At 43.8% G+C, this 22,074-nt stretch overlaps 1 protein-coding gene across 2 annotated transcripts in view; it reads right to left on the reverse strand.

Annotated features, from left to right (window-relative positions):
• Nucleotides 1-9,420: 9,420 nt before the first annotated feature.
• The window catches only part of put (activin A receptor type 2 punt), a 57,451-nt gene continuing 44,797 nt past the window's right edge, over nt 9,421-22,074 (reverse strand). For both annotated transcript variants that reach the window (XM_075693569.1, XM_075693570.1), the window contains exon 10: nt 9,421-21,400. In XM_075693569.1, the coding sequence (XP_075549684.1) occupies nt 21,279-21,400 (122 nt within the window). In that variant the 3' untranslated portion in view covers nt 9,421-21,278. The remainder of the gene's footprint in view (nt 21,401-22,074) is intronic.

The following is a 22,074-nucleotide window of genomic DNA, read 5'->3' on the forward strand; positions in this document are numbered from 1 at the left end:
TTATCAGCCGATATCACGAGTTATTCCCTCTAGCTATGGCCACCCGTAAACCCTTCTTACTCTCTCTGTTTCCACCTCTATTCTAATCTGCTTCATTCCTCTATCTTTGCTACTACTTATTTTTATGTACTATATTTATTTAGTTTCTTCTTTTTTCCACTGCTTCTCTAGTTGGTATATTCGACTGGTCACTTCTGAGTGCTCTTGCAGTGTGGTTTATGTTTCAGAACTTCAGTTTGGCCTAGTTGGTGTTTGCTGCATATCATATTGACCGCAAATAAAGACGGGGACAGCGGACGGGTACCGCCCGTGTTGTTTATGGGTTCTCTTCCGCTGTCCCCGTCTTTATTTGCAGTCAATATGATATGTGGTTTATGTCCAGCTGGCTGAATTTGAGCGCTTGGAACACATTTGCCTGCTCCATTCGAAACGCTCGGAGGCCCCCTCAGCTGAAAGTGCGACAAAGATCCAAGCCGATATCCAGCATAATTCTGATCATATAGCTTCGATTGTCCTGAGGGCAGCTGAACAATCGGCTCGGGCATGGTATCTCTGGTTCCAATGTCAAGAGGCCTTGGCATCACTGAAAACAGTCGGAGTGCAGTAGGAACCGGTCGAATGTACCATATATGTATGTTATCTCCGCTTCCTGTTGTTTATAAACGTTTCATGTGATACTTGTACTGTGCATGGTGGTTCTGTGCCATGGTCATTAGTACACCATTAAGATAGTGACACAACGAAGTCAATTTGCAAAACACTGTAATCAGGATTGCTAGTGCTTTCTGGTCCCAGGAGTGTTATGAGCGGAGGCTTTAAACATACCACGCTGTTAAGGAGAGAATACTGCCTTCTAGCAGACAAATGAATGTTTATATAGAATTCAATAATCACATGCTTCATCCTGTTGGCCTTTCTGTTGACCCGCCCAGGCCGGCACTAGAGTGCGCTCCTCTCACGTGACCTCTGACGTAACCCCTCTCCTCCTCTTGTCTCGTGCAAACTCTCTCCATTGCTCCGAGCTGCCATGCCGGCAACGGTCCTGTACAATGCTAGCATAACAAAGGTACCGAAAATAATCATGTATGCTTTACATTTATTCAGAACCCAACCTACCGGCACAGTAGAACTTGCTGTTGGCCTAGTCGGTGCATTTTGAACAGTAATGAATATAGTGGCGATAGCATGATCAGAGAAAGGGAAGGACATGAAGACAAGATGAAGTGCTCGTTCTGTCTTTATGCCCTTCACTTTCTGTGATCGTGTTCTTGGTGCCAAATTCATTACTGTTCAATCTACTGGTGGTCCTCCCTAGGCTGTGGGTGCATGCTTGTACACCAGGTTTCACTTGAGACTGAAGCTAGAACTTGCACTTGCTCAAGCAAATATAGTGCTAATGCCAGACAGTGTAATTGGCACTGGTAGCTGTGCGCTTGCATGTTGCTATTAGCAGATCTGGTGCTGTATTTTGTAGCGATTTATGTCATTTTTCCTTTCTTTCTTTTTCATCCGTCGCACTGCGTGGCCCACCCCAGCGATAATTGCTGCGTGTGGTGTTATCGCACGACTGTGAAGGGGGCGACCAAAGCACAGAAAATTAAATTAATGGTTACAAACTACGGCACTTGAGCTCCATACTTGTTGAAAAAGACAAGACAAGGCTGCTGGGCACAGTCCATCTTGTTGGAAAAAAGCTATAGTAATCCTCGTACTCAAACAAGGCAAGGGCCTGCCCTTACCTTGTAGTAACAGACCTATTGCCTTGACAAGCTGTCTGTGCAAGCTCTTTGAAAAAAGCCGGCGCCTAGTCTATCTCCTAGAAAGCAATGGAATACTAGATCCTTACCAGTGTGGCTTCTGAGAAGGTAGGTCGACTACAGACCGCCTTGTTCGCATTGAGGCAAATGTAAGGGATGCATTCATACACAAACAGTTTTTTTTTTCTCTGCATTTCTTGATTTGGAGAAAGCGTACGACACCACATGGCGCTTCGGTATTATCCAAGACCCTTCCGCTATGGGTGTCTGTGGCAATACGTTGAATACTATTGAAAGGTACCTTTCTAACTGCACCTTTCTTGTAAGGGTGGGCCATGCCTTGTCAAGGTCTCTCCCCCAGGAAACTGGTGTCCCACAAGGCGGTGTGCTTAGCTGTACACTGCCTATTGTGGAAATGAATTCTCTGCACAAGGCTATCCCACGAACAATGTTCTGCTCTGTATATATAGATGATGTGCAGATTGGTTTTAAATCGTGCAACCTTTCTATCTGCAAACGACATGTCCAGTATTGCTTAAATAAAGTGGTTAAATCGGCTGATGAAAAATGGTCTTAGGTCGAGCCCACAGAAAAGTACACGCTCTCTGTAAACAGAGAGCACAAGTTTCTCGGCATCATATCGGACTCGAAACTCGCATTCATCCTGCATGTCAAATACTTGAAGGCTAAGTGTGTGTGTGAAAACGTTTATTGAAATGAGGTCCGGAGGCTCGACTTTTTCCCACGTTGGCACTGTCGGGCCAAGCCCCAAGTGCCTGAAAACAATAAACTTATTAAAGCTAATCTATCAAGTGCAACATGGGGCAGTGACAGGAAATGCCTTTTGAACTTGTATAGATGTCTCGTCGGCTCACGTCTTGACTATGGCACAACAGTATATCAGTCTGTTGCACCAAATGCTTTAAAGATGCTGGATCCTGTCCACCATTTAGGGATCCGCCTCGCGACCGGGGCCTTCAGGAAAAAGCCCTGTACAAAACCTTTATGCAGAAGCAATTGTGTGGTCACTCCATCTTCAGAGGTCATATACCAGCTTTACATATTTGCTGAAAATAAATTCAAGCCGTGAACATCTGTCTCATTAAACCATAAATGATATGACCGCTGTCACTCTTTTCCATAACCGACCTGTAGCCAGAAAGCTGTTCTCTTTGTGTGTGAGGAACCTTAGTGAGGAAATGGGTGTTGCAGTGCTTGAACATTGTCCTATGGCTCCAGCAAAACTGTTGCTGCCGTGGCAGCTGATAAGAGTGTGACACATCCTTTGTAGAGGTCATTAAACACAGGCCAGAGGCACATATTAGAATGCATTTCATAGAACTCCAGTACAAGTACTTGTGCACAGAGTTTTACACAGACACTTCTAAGCCACATGCCGGGGTGTCTTATGCAGCCATTAGTCCATCCTTGTTGGAATCCAATGTACTGCACCTAGAAACAAGCATCTTTATGGCTCAGACCTATGCACTAGTGTCGGCTGTGAAACATATAATGAAATCAAATCTTCAAAAGCAATTATATTTACAGACTCCCAAAGCGTCGTAAAAGTTTTTAAGTCACTCTGTACGCACAAAGGCCCTGTACTCATTGAGCTGTATTCCTTCTGTGTAGAGCGTATATATCTAACCAGCATGTCTTTATATGCTGGGTACCTGGCCATAGAGGCATCGAGGGTAATATGCTAGCAGACCAAACAGCCACATCAATTACATCGCGAGCTGCTCCTATCGTTGTTGTCCCTGCCACAGATCTGAAGCCTTTCTTACGAAAGAAATTGCAAAGCCACTGGCAACGCTTGTGGGACACTGAGACAAATAATAAGCTTCACGTGATTAAGCCACAGTTAGGTTCCTGGCCCTCCAAAACAAAAACACGACGAAATGATCTCCTATTCTATTTACTCAGCATGGGACACACCTATGGCACCGTCCGCCTGGAATGTTGGGAAGCCAAAGCTGAGAGAAAGAGACATTTTCCTCTGGCATACCGCCAGCACATCCCTCTCCAACCTGTAATGTTTCTTGGTTCAAAACTGGGTTTTGACTCCAAAGCAGTTCTAGGATCCTTGAATGATGTCATGCTGCGTGTTATTAGTCCCATAAATTCGTAGCACATCCTCTCTCCAGAGGATGCTCCTGCGATAAGTGTTTTGTATAGCACGTGCCTCCAGACCCTTGTGTTTCAAGGGTTTTATTAGGGCAGTAGTGTCCTCCACGACTAAAGTCTGCACTTGCTCGATGACATTGTCATTTCATCTTGTTGAGAGTCTGCCTGAATGCAGTTTGCTGTCCACTGATGTGTGGCCATCTTTGAAGCAGTTGTACCACTCCTTTATCAGTGGTGCTCATAGCATCGTCCCTGAAAGCCTGTTGAATCTTGCGGATGGTTTATGTGCATCTTGTGTTTCAGTTTCGAAATGGGTTGACCACTAGTGTCATGCCACGCCCAACATTATGTGATGTGCCCTGTTCCCTTTCCTCTTTGCTGAAATAGAGTTGGTCTTTGTCGGGCTCTCATTAACGGAAAACTCCTGCTTCCTTCTGCAGTGCTTTGTGCTATTATGCCCACTCGGTAAGCCTGCCTTTTGGCCGGTGTCGTCCGACGCCACCCCATACATTACATTGGCGACGACGATGGAAGCTTTTGGCAAAATTTAATGCAGTATCGCTGCTCATGTTGTTTCGTCATTTTACGACTTGCTGGAATCCGACAAGTGCTCACCACACATCCTGATTCACAGGCCGGCTGCCAGCACATAACAGCTGCCATCAACCGATGGCTGATGCATAGAGAAAGGCTCACTCTTTCTGCAGGTGTAAAAAAAATTCACGCCTGCTCATGAATGTCACCTCCACATCTTCATTGAAAATATATGCCACCAAAGGAAGTTTCCCACACTTTGTTGGTTTACATGGGAAAGAAGAAGGTTCGATACTTTTTTTAACACACTTCGTATATGCAAAGTAACTTTTATTTTACAATAATTGGTCATTAAGTTTCAGAGCATATTTGTGGCTCCGACACACATTGCATTGCATTCACATTTGAGGTTGAAAATCTGCCGCGCTAACACCATTTCGAAACTCTCTTTACAGTTTCGCTCTAAAACCACGTTGGCATATACACTGCAGAATGCTTAAGACAAAATTTATTTTTCAATGTTCTTGGGCAGATACAACTCTAATGGTCTCTAGACACAATTCTGTGGGAATGCTGCTTACCGAACTTCAACATTCGTGTATCGCTGTAAAATTTAAATAAAGCCAATTTTAAATAAGCTTTATATGAAGCAACAGTGACCTGTGATGTCACAGGAAGCTTTAGTGCGGGAATAACAAGGTGGCATTGCCAATTACCACCTGCCATTTGTCTTTCGCATTCTTTCTAGATTGCTAATGGCACATCTGACTGGTGATTTCCAAGTGCTCCTGCGAAGCTTGCCTTACAATTGTAAGCCTCATCATGACAGTAAGTACACGCCTATAGTGTTAAAACATCCAGAATAACACTACTAAAAGCATTTTTATGGTTAATACAGCTTCATTGTCGTTTTACATTACCATCGGAGCGCTTTGAAAGCATTCTCAAAAAACCAGCCGCATATACCACAAGGTTGCGCTCATGCAGTATGACTTGCCTACTTTGCATTCCAGATGTGCAATCCACCAAACTAGCCAAACTTAATGCTTCCCTTTTTGGTTTACACAGTCGACGTTTGACTGACATCTTGGACTGACTTAGAGAACTGGTCCATTTACAAACTGTGATCGAGCAAATCTTTCAGGAATTTCGAGTTCTAGCATCAGTAACATACGCAGAATACAGCAATTATTTGCGATAATATTTGGAAACGACAAGGCTCACAGCCATAAAATATTGCCGAGCCGCATGTGTGCCAACAAATGCATCGCTGCACTTTTGGGGATTGTCTTTGCATCTATATTTTACGATAACTTCCCTATCCCCTATTTTTTCCCTTGGCCTGCATTTTTCCCATTGGCCACGGGACATGTCAGGTGTCCACTGGGAAGTGAGACAGTTACAATGCCCTCAAGTTTCTTTCCTCTTTCGTCCTTAACACAATAAACTACTACTTACATACCTTCCAACGTTTATGATATTATTGTAAAATGCCTGATTTGTAAAGGTTGCTTACGCATTTTTATTGACACCAATAATTTCATGATTTTTCATTCGCATCCTATCAAGGGCAAAACTGATCTCAACAGAATGCAAATATAGTCGTCGAGAAATTTTTTCAGAACCTTGCTTTTTGGACCCGCTCGGCTATTCACATCTATTGGAAGCAGTCAGTGCCAGAAGTGAAAATGGCAGGTTAAATTTCGGCCGTCATTACATGAATATTTCGTGAATAAATACCGTGAGCACTTGTTTTTCTATTATGAAGATTATTTTTGCTGCAAATATAGAACAGCGTACCTTTTCATGAAGTCTTTACAGAACAAAGTCAGCTAATCTTTTTTGTTAAACAATGTACATCTTTCAAGAAAACAATTTTCAGTATTCTTCAACAAGTTTGAGCGTTATTTTTTTACTGCAAAGGTAGTATTTCTTCCATTTTAAGGTTGGCAGGTCCCTCTTTCCCACTAGTCGTGGAAATCTGAATATAGCACAAGGGACCACTTACAGAGGCACTAAAGAGCAACACTAAATTTGGTTTAGTTTTGCTTAAGTTTCTTTCCTTGACTATATGTTCATTAATTTGGTGAAACATGGGTGGTTCTTCCTAGAGGAAATGAAGGGGGACACTTTACATTTTTGAATTTTTGCCCCCCAAACGCAGTGCCAGTACATGCAACATCCTCAAAATGTTATCAGAACTCACTAGAATGAGTATTAAGCTCATTTAGAATATAATTCTTATTCTTCGGTACACTATTTTAACTATAGTTCTGAGTAGACGGTTTCAAAGTTATTCACAACATAACGAGGATAAAAGTTATTCACAACATAACGAGGATAGGTAGTACGGTAACAATGCATCACCACTACCTTTCTTTTGTTCTTGCACCCGTCTTGCCAAGACTCCTCCCCTGGCAAGACATGTTTCCAACATTCGAGACGTACATTAACAATCAAGCTTAAAGTAGTCATCTTTAGTGTCTCTTTAATGCAGTTCGTATTATTACAGCAATACTTTTCGTCTGCTTGCAACCTGGCCACTATCATCCCCTTCCTCCTCCAGTGGCGTGGTGACCATCTTCCTTGAGCGGAGGTGACCACACCCCTTCGCTAGGGCTTTTTTCGTTGATCCGACTCACGTCATTCTTCAGCATCCTTTACCACCATCGCGCTCAGGTGACTCACTCTCATCATTAGAATACACCGTATCTGGCAGAATGCTAATGGTAGCCAAGTGTTTTTCAGAAAATACACTAGCACCAAATATTGATGAAACTAACTAGATCATTTTTCACTCGAACGGGAAAATACTAAAGTACAGTACTTTTCATCCAGGGTTTTTTTTTATTTTATACTATACATAATTTTTAAAAATCACCTGTGGCAGACAGCACAATTGTAGTCCTTGAGCTAGATTACTCAAAGTGGCAAACACTACTTGCACAAGAAACCGAGGTGCATAATGGACTAATTAATAATAAATCAAATTTTTGACTGATTACTCTACGACACGTATTACAATTCGTGAATTGCAGCCATGGAGTTTGCAAGGCCTGGACCGAATTCTTAAGGTCACTGCAATAGAACCTCTTCGATGTAACATGCAGTGACACAAGTTGGCTTAAGCGGGTTAACTGATGACCGGTACACACCCAGGCACCCATGTTGGCTGGAAAATGGTTAGAGACAGGCGGACAGGCAGCCCCCAGAAAGTGCATGAGGTACCCTAATAATGGTAACTGCATTAAAATTTGACCCAAGCCCCAGATGGAAATTAGAAGCTTCATTTAATGCAACTCATACCTACGACTGTTTAAAAAGTGCTTTAAACATTCAACCTAACTGCCAGGCAGGGATAACAAAATATTGCTTCACTGAGCCAGCTTTCAACAGTTTGATGGCTTCATACTAAACTACAAACGTGTGCACAAGAGAACATATGTCTCATCAGTACGCTGCTGCAAGCATGTCGAGATATGTTTTTCCCAATTGTACACTTTTTCCATGGTCCCCTAAGAAAAACATATCAAGTTGTTGTGCTCTTCTTCGATCTTGAAACTGGAGTTCAAAATCTATCTGAACCTTTCACTACACTTTCTTTAGACCAGGTGCAGTTATTGTGTTCAACTTGTGTTCTTTCCACTACAATATGCTGGCGAAGAGGATTTTGCGACAGGAGCCTCAATTCATAGAACAGCAGCCCTCAGCTACTAAGGCAATTTTAAATGTTAACACTCTTCATACCTTTGAGTACTTATGTGAATGTTATACCTTTCCAGCTTGTTCTACAAGTTTCAGTAATGTTCGCATAGTGAGGCTTAACTACAATTTCAGAAATTTTTTTGCTTGAACCGAACTGTACAAAAAAATAATAATAAAAAGAAGAATAAACACACTTTTGCTTGAAGGGTGAAGCATGGGAAGCGATGGCAATCAGCTTTGCACTCGAGCTCCTCAGATAGTGCGACAATATATGGAGGCAGTTGGTGTGACGCTGGACCCTTGGCAACTGCTGCTCTGCAGCAGAAACAGCACCCTGGCAGCTAGCAGGCGTCTCGGAATGCTGACATGATGAGCAGGCGGCGCGCATCACTGGTGCACGAGGTGACGTGGACGGAAAAATAAGAGTTTGTTTCTCAGCAGGAACAGTAGCGTTTGCGCGCACAATGTACGCACTGCCCTGGCTCCGCTGCAGAGCCAACCGAGCGCAGCGCAAGGGTGCATCCAATCGGCTTCGTTTGTATTGCAGCTAAATGCACCGCATGTCTCTTGCATCGCTTGAGACATTCTTACCCCCCATGCATGGGCTGCACAGGCACCGTCGATGCCGTGACAGCACAGCACATACGGCATGAGTGTCCATGTAGTTATTATTGCATTGAAAGAAACAATATTCCAGGATTTTTTTTTTTGCTTTTATATGCTGACACAAGTACATTGCTCATCTTTTCCCGGTCACTGTTCTTCACCGCTAACCAGTGTTGCAATGTTATCACTTGGCACCAGACGTGCCTACATGTACAGAACTTTTCAAAATGTTATATCCAATTCTATAGCAAATGAAACTTGTCTTATCAGATAGCGTGCACAAGAATATTGGTATGCATTCTGGAATGTATGCGAGCACCATCAGTTACACTGTAATTAATGTACGATGAGTCGTGACTAACTAGCTGACGAACTTGACCTGTAGATCGGATTTTGACAACTAATGACTGCTCGACATTTATCACCGTGATATGGGTATCACTTGTTTAAGTGTTAAGTGATAAAAGGTTAAATTCGTGACAACCAGTTCTGGTACTGTGTGGTTCTTTACTGCCACAACACAACATGCGGTGGAGATGCTGGTTATTGATCCCAGGACCTCTCGCTTAATTTTCGTACTCTGTGGTTCATTCTCCACTATCACTACAATGTGACATGAAAATAAAGAGTTGAGACGCAAGCTTGTGATGCAGCGTTTCAAACGGGTGAAAGAAAGCAGGGACAAAGCAACTCACTTTAGGTCATCTTTCTTTTTTTTTATTGTAAATCTGCTCGGGCAAATAGACAAAGCATGCAAATTATTTTGGTCTTTAAACAGAGTAAACACAGTATGCAGCAACAACAAAAAAAAGAAAGGAAAAGAAGAAAGGCCAGAGAGGAAGAAGGATGTAGGAGGCAATGTACAACAGGGAAATGTGATGAATGAGCACATGTAAATGAGTGAAATCTGTACACTGCAATGTGGTATGCTTGTAGCAGCACCTTCTGGTTTTTGTTTACTTCGAGACGCATGCTCGAGGGGCCATCCTCGTTTTTTACGGGATGAGGCACTACTCTTCACTTGATCGACATTTGAAGCAGCAGCAGCAGCAGCAGCAGCAACCACCAAAGCAGTTCTCAACAGCAAGGCTGGCCTCGCTGGCAACTACGACCAGGCAAACCAAGGTTCAAGCGTGAAAAGCCTTAGCCATTAAGGCGTGCATGGGCAGGTGTTGAAAGCTTTGAACACTCATTGCCACAGGCAGACCCTAAGAGCCCAAGGCAAAAAACACTGCAGTAACTCTCACACGCACTCTCGACAGAACTACAGAGGGGAAAGCCAAAAGCGGCGCCCTTTCTCACGATTTCAGGACAAAAGAATCTATTCAGTAAATAATTCACAATATGCTAGATTACATGCATCCCAAAGCAAGCTGCTCTAGGCATACAAGTCAGAACTCGCCACTCGCAACGACAAAGCATCTCGCTGTGGGCTGTTGTCGTTCACTACCATGGTGTACCATTTCATGTGCGGGGGAATTACCAGACACCAAAGTACAACAGGTTTACCAGAGGTGAATGAGAATGTGTGCCTTGCTGCATCGTGGGAATGTGGATTGCCCTGCACTAACTAAATGTTCTTTTAATAGCCAAGCACAACTTGCAACTCCTTCTGCACTTCATACATCTCGACATGGATGAGTTCATAAAACAGGCCCCTCCATGTACAGTTTACATACAAACCAAGGGACATATTCTGAAGTGATCACCACTGGGGATACCTTCATGCTTGTGTAACATCACACCGAGTAATGGGCTCCGGAAGAAATATCCACCAGTCACAGTCTTTCGGTGAGGTTCCACTGCCGAGCATGGAGTTGCGCGCTCAAATTCCTGTCGTGTCGGCTGCATTGTGATCGGAGTGGAATGCAACTACGACTGTGTGCCAAGCACCTCAGGTGGTTAAGTTAATGCGAAGCCCTCCACCAGATGGTACCTATGATGCTTGGGCAAGACCTCCACTTAATGTAAACAACAGTGATATCCCCAAAAGTGACTGATTGAGAATATGGCCTCAGACTTGACAAAATGGGACATAAAGCAGCAGCTGGCAATTGGGAAACACTGTACGCATCCCATACAGAAAACAACACAAAACACCAAGACGAGCCACAAGATGACACGACGGTTGCGTAATCTTCTCACTTGTCCTGTGCTTTCCGAGCTGTTCTTAGCATGGAACCCGTACAACTAGCCCAAGCCAACACCTCACTCTATAATTTGTCCGAGCGTAAAGCAAGGTATGCAAGGAAGTTGTTCACAGGCCTATATATAATAAAGTGCAAACTGGGCCAATTGGATTCCCATGCAGCTCCACTAGTGAGGCCCTTGTCGGCCAGCGGAAGGCCGAAACGAAACCACAGAGATGCCCCTTTTGCTGCAAAGTTTACTTTGGGTGTCTGGGAATCCATGGCACTAAACTCCCACTACTAGTGTACATCACTTATCTGTTCAGTGACAAAGCCTCAAAAAAAGAAAAAAAAAGAAAGGGAAAAACTCCTATGCAACAAGATGGGACGAATGGAAGAAAAAACAAGTTAAGCACACTACCAACAGAAGGACAAACCTATACGCTCTCACCTAAGATAATGCGCGCCTCTACAGATGTCAATCACAAGACTTACAAAAATCTACAGTATTAAAAATAAAATTTTGCATTTCTAGAGCGACTATTACAATGCATTTTGCTCTGCGAGTGTTCTAGGAGCAGTGCCAAATCAGCCTCTCGTGAAGAAAGTCCTTTCTCAGTCTGGCTATTCACCACCCTCCCTTGTGCCGGGAAGCGGAGTCTGGCGTGTCCCCATAGCCACCTTAGAGCTTTTTTTTTTCTTCCCTTTCGAGCACAATAGTGCGCTGCCCAGCAGAACGCTACTGTCAACAAAAGAACGGAAAAGGCACTTATCATAACCTGGTTTTTCATCTACAAGTGTTTTACCTTTTCGATTTCGTTCGCATCGTTGCGACAATTCCCAACAAGATTTAAAAAAAGAAAAGCAAACACAAGAGAGCAAGCCCTCTCCTTGGCTTCTGTTTAGCGACACACATCGAGACACCATTCACAGGGACAGGTAACAGAGAACACCACGTTGCCTGGACACCCCCTCTATAATCACACATATATGCACGCGCACAAAACAAACACCTGCACTATTTTACTATTACGACAGGGCACGGGTTTCACTGTGGGACCCGATCTTAATGAAGGACGCCGGGACTCGTGTAAGCCATTTCTTCCAGAGCTGTCTTAACGATTTATGCAAAACTTGCCTTTGAAGAGCACAAAGAGAGCATCAGTATGCATATCTACAGCCAGGAAATAATTTGTACTTGAGCTGCCGCAACATGGAAGAAACAGGCCGACATCTAACACTTTTTTTTTTGTCTCTCTCCGCAAGAAGATGGCGACGGATTTGTAGTCCACAGACCTCTCTGTTCAGCCTGTAGTATGTACACTGAAAGCTGAGGGAATTAAAAAAAAAAGAAAAAGAAACAAGGAAAGAAAGAATGGAATCTCACGCAAAGTGGTTTCCAACTTGTCAATCTAGTGTGCTCATCTAAGTGTGTTCCCCTTCTAGAAAAACCACCGAGAACAACACATCCCAACCACATCTCTTTAGTCCTTCGCTTGATGCTGGACACCATCCTCGGACGTGGCACGCGAAAGGATCTGGTGAGCAAAAGTCTTTCCAGTCACCAGAAGCGGCTGCCTTCTGTCGTGGTGCTTGACTCGGGTTCTTTTCCATCCCATCGCGAGATGCAACACGACACACTCCAATCATTCATCCAGACCACACACTCAATCTCTTAAGTAGTGATCGACAAACACTGGCTTGTGCTGCAGTGCTTGAAAACAAGTAAGGACAGGCATTGACACACTTTTTCTCTCTCTCTCTCAACTAGTGAAGAAGAGCTGCATAATAAAAGTCCAACCACCACAATCACGCCGTCTCCAGTCACAAGAGGGTGCTACCGGTTGTCTAACACGAGACATAAACACAAATGTGATGGCCACACGTACACAAAAGGAGAAAAATACGGGGCCATGGGGGGAGAACAGCGAAACCAGCAAAATAGGAACTGTGGTTCAACATCCCATTGCACGACCACCACGTTTACTGTTTCACAGCGTGCCCAATGAGCATACCCGTCGGGCTTCGAGAGACGATGCCATGATCAACAAAAGAAAAGGGGGGGGGAAGGGGTGAGGGGAAACAAAGTTCCATTTGGCACATTCGGAAACAACAGAGGGTTCTTTTGGACAGAGTGCTGGATTCAGAGAGAAGTACACAGAGGGCTGCAGACAGTTCAACTGCCAAAGGAAGTTAGCAAAATGAGGTGTGTTCAGTTTTGAGGGAATGACTATAAAGAGAGAGAAAAACAATTGAAGAAAAATGCCTGCACAGTGCATTAGAGCCCAGCTGCATAAGTGAGCGACAACAATATCATCTACCGAAATGTTCAGATCACTGACTCTCCTCCCATTTAAAGAGCAATGCACGCTATGGCAAGAAGTAGATTAAATTACTTCTGAGCAAACAACTAAATGGATTTTGCAGCTTATCATAGATATTGCCAATTAAAGAATTAATCTTGGGTGTTCATCTATCAATAAGTCAACTACCAAGCCTTAATGCATGGAACCATGGTAATTTTTCTGATAAATGTGTTGTTCAATCAACGCTGACAAAAACCTCTGGTTGCTCGCTTGCTTCATTTTGCGCCAGTGGGACTTCCTTGCTTTAGGTGACTAATATGCAACTAATCTTCCATGCAACATTAGCTGCAAAGAGCCTGCACCAAATTGATGTTTCCCAGATTACGACAAATGGGCACAAGGTGCCATGCGACATTCTGGTTCTGCCTCCCAACCAAAACGCAGCCACCATTTTTTAGGCTGGATCTACTTCCTGATCCGCATGAACCTCCAAATTAGGAGATCCAGGAAGTATCCAGATCGGCCATACTACATTCCCACCCCTCATTACAAGTTGATGCACCAGCCACAGAACAATCCAGCCGTCACCGTCGTTTCTGCCTATTGAGCAGATGCTTGATCTTTCACAATACTCGGCAAAAGAGTCGCCAATAGCTGCAACAAAGTATGCTACACTTCAGGCTCGTTATGTTCTGCCTTATTCCCTCCTGCTAGGTGTTTGTCTCCACATCGCACTAATATGCAACTCCTAGACTTCACCTATGGTAGGCCTTCTCGCAGGTGACTTGGGGCTCACAAAATGTTGACCAATGAATGAATTATCGCGAGATAATAAAAAAATCTGGGGACACCTAAGCACTTCTTATTAGTTGCAAATGCAAAAGCACTAATGTCCAATTGAACGCCCCTGAGTGGTTGTTGGAATTAAGAACTTCTCGCGGGCAAGTGGACGTGTTGAGATACTTGGTGTGTTTTGATTTGGCCTTACCAAGGTGCAGTTAGAGCTTGCGTGAACAAGGGACGCGTGGATAACAGAGGCTTCCAAGAGCAAGCGAGGGCGCCGTGGCATCGCGGCAGTGTCCTCTCCCCTCGTGCAACACCTGGCGCGCTACCGCTGCAGCAGCTGTTCCCTTTCGACTGCTCTGCTCCGTCGAGGTGCGCTTGTGATGTAAGGTGTCGCAGCCAAGGGGAAGTTACCTGCCGTTTCGCTCCTACAGACAACAAATGCTGGCTCTTTAGCTCAATGGGCCCATTTAAGGCTTCTGCATCCAAAAAAAAAAAAAAAAGGCAGCCAGCCCAATAAAAGCGACTGCGAGATGCGTGTTACCTAAAACGGTACTAACCGACAACATTAACATACGCACACCTCTACTTCCTGTACTTGCACAGCAGCTATATATCTTCCTTTTGTAGGTGAGACAAGCCTCATTTGCAACACGTTTCGTTACTAATTGCAATCATTAATAACTCGCCTGCTGAAATGACGAAGATGCACTATGGCAACAAGTCTTCTCATACCACTGGACTTTGTGACCATTGTAAGTTAATGCCTTTAGAAAATGCAAGTCAGACTAGCGGTGTCCAACATCCCTACCCTGATTGGGCCTTGACCAAGTAATCTTGCGAGAAAAGCATTGCAATGATGCTAGGAGCACTGCAAGAGCTTGAGATATTTCTTGCTGCATTCACAATGCATTTAACCTAAAGGTTTCTTGTTTCTTTTTACCCCCTTTAAGCCGCACCACAGCCAATTTCTCAAACTGAGATTGTGGCTTAACACTCCAACGGCCTGTAGCGGCTAATGACCTAGTTCATTCTAGCGCCGCTTTTGTCATGGCCTCACGGGTTGCTTAGGTGCTTCCTACAGCTGAGCTCGGGCATCTGTTTCAGCAGTATATATATTTTAAATTTTCGACCATCTTTTGCTGATGTTTTAAGTAGCACACACAATGACTCCACCATAAAACTAAAAAGTACAGGTAGTTTGTACACACAGGAATGTTGGCAGTGATGGGCAAGTATGTCCTTTCTTTGTGTGTCTGTGTTTACCTTCTTTTTTTAATTCCTTTGTACCCCCAAAAAATGAATTCCTTTCCTTGAATCTCTGTCCCAGAAGTGGGGTCCTGTTAATAATTCAAGTCCAGTTCACCGGGGACGTTCAATTAGGACTGTCAAAGGACCTCACATTTTCACACAGAACATCCAACTAGATATACCTGGATGCTCTGCAAAAGCTGCCTTCCAGAGTCCCCGCACCACATGACAAACTACTCAATTGCAAAACCTGTGCATTTTATGGCATTATACTTATACATATATATATATATTTTTATTAATTATGAACCAGAGTGAGCAAGTGACTCCTATGTCCACAGACATCAGCGACATCAGCATTCTGCCTCCATCTGGTGCCGTCAACGGAGGAAATGCACCTCGACGTCTTCTGGTGCCATCAGCAGACAGAACAGGCTTTGGCTATGGCTGCGCACGACTTTGTGACACGCACCGATTCAGCCTCCAAGCCGCACCGAGAATCGTTTTGCCAATGGGGCTGAGAAATCGCCGTATGAAACCAACGCCATCTCTGAAGGCAGCGATGATACAAACACTAAAAGACCGATTGAAAACTGATGAGTGAAGAAGAAGAGAGGAAGACGGAACACAAGAGGAGAGAGAAACGGAATCCAAAAAACAAATAGGAAAACTGCGATCAAGTTTGTCGCTACCCGTAGACGCAGGTTTTTCCTGGCTCACTCACGTTTCGAAAAAGACGAAGAACGAACCAAGAGAAACCTAGATTTTTTTGTTTTCGAATGTGTGCCTGCGCTGGGAGAAAAGCAAACCAACTAACTCGAGCAGCTGTTTTGTCTTGCCTCCGAACGATGCCTGCCGTGTTGAAATCGAGTTGGCACTGCAGTCTTTAAAAACACAAAATTAAATACATGTACAGTATCGTAACAGAAAAAGTCATCGGCACAAAGAATGACGGAACAAGCATAATTGAGGTACATGTCAATGAAAAATATCCCTCCAACACAAACAAACAAAGTAAGATAAACAACACAATCTAGTTTCTACTGGGATCACGTCCTGACACAGCTGTCAAAAAATGAGAAAAAAAAAATCTATAATGTATGTATATAAAAAGCATACTCTTCCTTTGTCTAAACAAAGCTGTCATGATTTAAAAAGCTTATGCAATGCAATGTATTAATGAAAATGCATGATTTTATATCAACTTATATATAACATACGAGGAGGAGCAACACTTGTACTTTTTTAAAGGTCATTGATGCCACGGACATGTACACACCAGTCACACACACACACACATACACTCGGATTATTTTGCTCGAAATTTTTCCCAATCGCTGTCTTGGCCCAAGAGAATCAACAGAGAGGCCCTTGACTGCAAAAGGTTAGTCGTTAAATTAAAAAAAAAAGTGGGTGGGGGTGTGGGGGGGTCGGGGAGTGTTTGGCTACACGCTCGTCCAACACACTTTTTTTCTTGATTTGTGGAAACACGATTCATTGAGCCTCTCGTTGGCTACTAAAACTGCGCTTTGCTGAAGCTGCCGCAATCCGGCTTGGGACAATGCCCGCCGGCATAGCTCGGCCAAAAGTGGCCCAACAAAAACAACGTCATGACAAAGGTGTAATTGAAGCAATGCTTACAGAGTACACAGACTGTACGTCAGGATCAGCGTCTATGCCAGCCTAGTATTACAGTCATCATTGTATATGTTTTAGCAGGTACGGGCAAGCCTTTAGTGGACCATGGCAGTACACTTGCTGCAGTGAAATGCCTTGCCTTAAGATTTTTTTTTTTTCCCCACAATCGTTCCATTTGCCAAAACGTTAAGCCTTGAGTAGATCCTCGCTGGGGGCCGTTCTTTCCATTAGTATTTACACAGTCCGAGCCACACGCTGAGTTGTATTCCTAACCGGCCTCTTGTAAAAGAGTTTTCAGCAGCAGTGTTTGCTGGTGTCTTGAGGAAGGTTTGCAGCACAACTGTAACCCGTGATGTGCATGACACTGAAACACGTGGGGGGGGGGGGGGGTCTGCTGGCTGTTTATCAGGTTGCACCTACTGATAGTCGCATTAATGAGACTGGCACAAAGAGCTCCAACAGATAACCCACTGGCTTCTCTGCAATCAAGATTTGCACAAAGGAAGCTTCTTCTCAGTGCATTTTGTTCAGTACAGGTGGACCTCAACATAACACTGTTGCATTTGGATAGAAATTCACTTTGTTATATCCAACATTCATTATTAAAGAATGATGCCAACAAATCCATTAAAGAAGGAAAAAAAAAAAGATACAATGTGCAACATTATTCCAGAAATGTGCGAGCAATTTCCACATAAAACAATGACAAGCCACCGCTGTTCAGCAAACCAAGCCAAGCTAAGCCAAGTGAAGCTCTTGTCTACTCCTCATTAATGGCACCTGCGACCAAATACACATTTTCTATACTGAATGACTTAAACGCACAGAGAAGCGCATTTAAAACTTTTTTTTGCGAACGTTGCGACCTTTTGGTGCCAGTTCGCATAGTACCTCTAGTCCCATGCAAAAAAAAGATTTTTCGTTATAACCAATACCACGTTAGAAGCAAGATTTTCAGTATAGCAGTTGAATAATAAATGAAGAACAACTAAATTTCACATGTACTTCACTAAAATTGATCATTCCTTTGAGGTTTGACTGCAGTATCATGTTTGGCTGCTGCACTTGCCCGAGTTTATTCGTTCAGATTAAATGTGAACGTGGGGACAAGGAAGCAAGAAAAGTAATTAAGTAACTGCGCCTGTAAAATTCGGGACGAGACACGGTGTGCACCTCATTTCGCTGTAATGGGGACAGGCAATGCACACTTCTGGAGTTATTCTGATAGAAGCGACAGGCAGGTTCTGCACCAAGGCAGGGTACCAAACAAAATGCACCATGAAACGCCACCTCTTAACAAATTTCGAGTGCAAACAAAGCAGTGTTTTAGCTGGGAGGCCAGCTTATACTTGGCTTCCTCGCGCGGACTTCGGAACAGAAAAAAGCACCAAGAACAAAGACCGTCCCAGAGGCCCGCTACAACGCATGGCTGATTCCAGCCTCAACTGTATTAGAAAACCATGGGCAGTGCTATTACTACCTCACTTTAGTAATTTCACACAATGTGTTTTACAGTTTTATAATAGGTGTACTGCTGAACATGAGCTGCCCTCACTCCTAACGAGTCGTGCCGGAAAGCAATGAAGCTTGAGCTCAATAGTGGCATTTTCGCTACAAGCTCATCTACAGACAGTTGTAGTACAGCATAGAAGAGCACTGGATTCAAGTGCACTTGAAAGGAATGCAATGGAAAGAACTTGACGCATCACACAGCATCATTTTGAATTTGGTGTTGTGGCCTTTGAGTGGTTCACACAGCTTGTCTGATGACATGGTGGCAGCAAGGGGGCCAACCATGTCACATTCCAAGTTTAATTTATCATTGCTACCATTTATTATTTACAATGGCAATTAATGTCATTAAGTTTGCTTTTACTTGGTCTTACCTTGTTGCAGGGACAGCATATTAACAAATCACTTGCAACCTGTTTCTGAAACCAGTTGTTTGTTTAAATGCGGTTAGCTTTAGACATTTCTCATAACTGCCCGAAAAAAAAAAACCGAGGACGCAAGAAACACACATTACACCACGAGCGCAGTCTAAAGAAACGTCTAAAGCTATGAACCAACTAGCCTGCCAGAACGTACTACTAAGTGCGGTTAGGCCTGATCAAACGCACCATTGGAGCTGCAGTTAGAGCTTTTGACTTTCGTCTACCGGATTGCGCGACAATGTTTAGTATTGAATGATGCTGAATGCTACAATAAAAGTGTCTAATATCGGCCACTTCAATATTGAACAAGTTTGCAGCAATGCCTGCAGTGCAAGCTAGCATCTCTGCCTTTAGAAAATGCATTGGCTGAAAACTGCTATAAAAAAAAATGTTTTGGAACTGTAAAATCGACACGATCATCTTTCTCATGCACGATCCACTGCTGCAAAGTGCTTTAACGCAGGCACTAATACAGCTCCGCAATCACCACGCCGTGCTCGGAAATGATTGCTTTCCTGCGATTCTACACCCAGTTGGTGGTGCATTCTTGTGTCCTCACCGACATCCCCACAATTCTGCTGGTACTGCGACTTCGTCAGGCCTCAACGTTAGCTCAAAAAATGCTGCCAGAACACTGTACTAAACAAACCGCCATTGAATGATCAATCTCATCCGTAAGCCAATGCACGAGAATCAGTGGCAGCAACTTAGCAAGAAAGTTGCTAAATTGACTTTCTAGTCGTTTTACTGACAACTTTGCCCTTTGGGAGTGACACTATGACCGAGATGATTTGACAACCTGGTTCTCAGCAACGAACAATTGCGCTACGCTCAAAGGTAAACAAAGGCTCAACTTCACACTTTCGGAAAGCTTTTCTGCAAGAAATGGATGAAACACTTGACAATTCCTAATAAATACCGCAATGTCGCACAGACATAATTTGGTGCCGTGGTGTTGGGCCACGAAACACAGATTTCGAAGTTTTGCCTTCGTTTTCTCCAGAAATACTCTACGTTTTTGTGCACAAGAAAAAAAAAATGAATGCAAGCAGAGTTCTCAAAGAACAGCATAAACAATTCAAACTGATGCAGCGTTTTGCTTCACTGTCCCTCAAAAGCAAAGTCTTTCGATCACCAAGTTTCTGTCACCATACATTGTCGTACAGCTTCAAAAAGAAAACCCCATCAGATGCCAGAAACTACGTTACCTAATACAATCATTTCAAAACACAGTCCAGGGGCCACGTTTGCTAGCTCAGGCATGTCCGTTTATGCCACGTATATAATATACATATATTGGGAAAAATATAGAGAATACGTGACAGGCTTTGCACTACACTCTGGCACAACAGCTGCGAATTCTCACCTATGGAGCACGAACGCCAGCTGTTCGGCTAACCTGTAAGCCTTTAGCATAATCCAGACCGAAAGACTAGTCCAGATGTCTCGATTTATGGACTGAAACATCACTAGGTTTGAGTAGCTGAATGCGTTGCTTTGACAATTACTCTCTTTAGAGAAAAAGAAAGAGAACTGCAGCGGAGTACTGCCTGGGCCCCCTCCACTCCTATACCTCTTTTTTTTCTTTTTTTTTTTAAACACCCTGTTTACAGCTTCTCTACAGAAAAGCAAGCAGTCAAGAGGTATTTGTACAGTTGCGTGTCCAGAGCAAGAACAACAAAAAAGAAGAAAGCTTCACTACGTAAATAGAAGCCACCTAGGGCGAAATTGCTCTTTCATCCCGCAAAGAGGCAGCAAAGAGTGTTCGGCGCTGGTCTCCAACAAAGGGAGCTTAAATATACATCTGGTTCTCCGAATCTTGTGAAATACATAGATGTATATATATATATATGTATATATAATATATATCTCTCCATTTTAAAACACCGACAAACAAAGAACAGAACAAGCGAGAGAGATTTTGGAGAAGCCTCTCATTTGCTTGACACAGTGAGGCCCATCCCTGTTTGAACGACATTTCCTCAACCAAGCAATAGAGCGAGACAGCAGCCCCAGAGTCACTGCTGTCATTGTGGGGGGGCCTGTTTTGTTATGCCTCAGTTTTCATCAGTTTTTGTTTTAGTGATTCTTCTTTTTTTTTTTTCTGTTGATCCAACATGCTCACACTGCCTGCTTGACTAGATGTTAAGACACCCGTGGAATTTTTTTTTCTTTTTTACAACTGCCCACACACCCACACAGGCACACTTATATGCAGACACACACGCACACATGCAAGCACCCTCACAAGCACACACGCACACACGCGCACACAGAAAGGCATTGCTCATCCAGAAGACCAGCAGCGTGGGCCGGTCATGTCGTGGCTGTCCGTTGAAACACTAGCTTCTTGATTGCGTGGCCAATTGCAGTCAAATCTGAGCACTGTCTGTTGGCAAGCCAAGCCAGCCTGCCACGGCCTCCAAGAAAGCAGGTGGCGACACTGTCTGCTCCCTCTCCCAGCGGCAGCGTAGGAGAGAGGAAGGCTCGTCGGCAGCCGAGGGAACCTTAGATGCTGGACTCCTTCGGTGACAAAAGCCCGGCCGTCTCTAAGGCGCTCTTGATGTTCAGTGGCACGTAAAAGTCATCCATGCCCTTGTTGTCCCCAGGTGGCAAAAGCGACAGGACATCTGAAACATTGTAAGAAAAGCCTTTGCACACAATGAGAATGGACAAGGACATCCCCATCCACTGTCATGGTGATGAAAGCTCGGAAATGAGAACTGGGAAACTCCACAAACGATTGAAACAGGCTGTATATTACACATTTTTGATTGTCCAATTCGTGGCACTTATCATACCAAAGCAAATTTAGGGCTATGAGAGCCGCCATAATGGAGGACTACAGGTTTATCTTGACCCCCTAGGATTTGTTATTCTGTGTTTAAACCAAGTACCACAAACGTTTATACATTTCGCTACCCTCACAATGTGGCCGCCACAGCCAAGAACTGAGCTTGTCTTGTGTTTTGCTGTGGGTGACGGGCTGCAATTTCAGGTTTTAAGTGCAAGGTCGTGGAGTACACGGTGGAACGTGGGAATCGCGCTGCCAGCAGGCGTTTAAGTCTTGATGAGTAAGCAGGTGTTAATGACGGAAGCAGCACAACAAGCTGCTTGATACAAATCAGATGCGTCATTCCTCCCGGAAGCTGAAACACACAAATCTGTCCCTGATTGAAAACGCAAATCTGTGACTGTTTGCAAGCGTTGAACGTGTATGTTTGCTGCAAAGTTAAATAATGCATTTTTAAGTCAGTATTGTCTTGCATTTCAATTTTTGCTCTCTTGGAGAAGTACCCATGAA

This window comes from Dermacentor variabilis, chromosome 5, assembly GCF_050947875.1.
Source record: "Dermacentor variabilis isolate Ectoservices chromosome 5, ASM5094787v1, whole genome shotgun sequence".
In the NCBI taxonomy this organism is placed as follows: Eukaryota; Metazoa; Arthropoda; class Arachnida; order Ixodida; family Ixodidae; genus Dermacentor; species Dermacentor variabilis.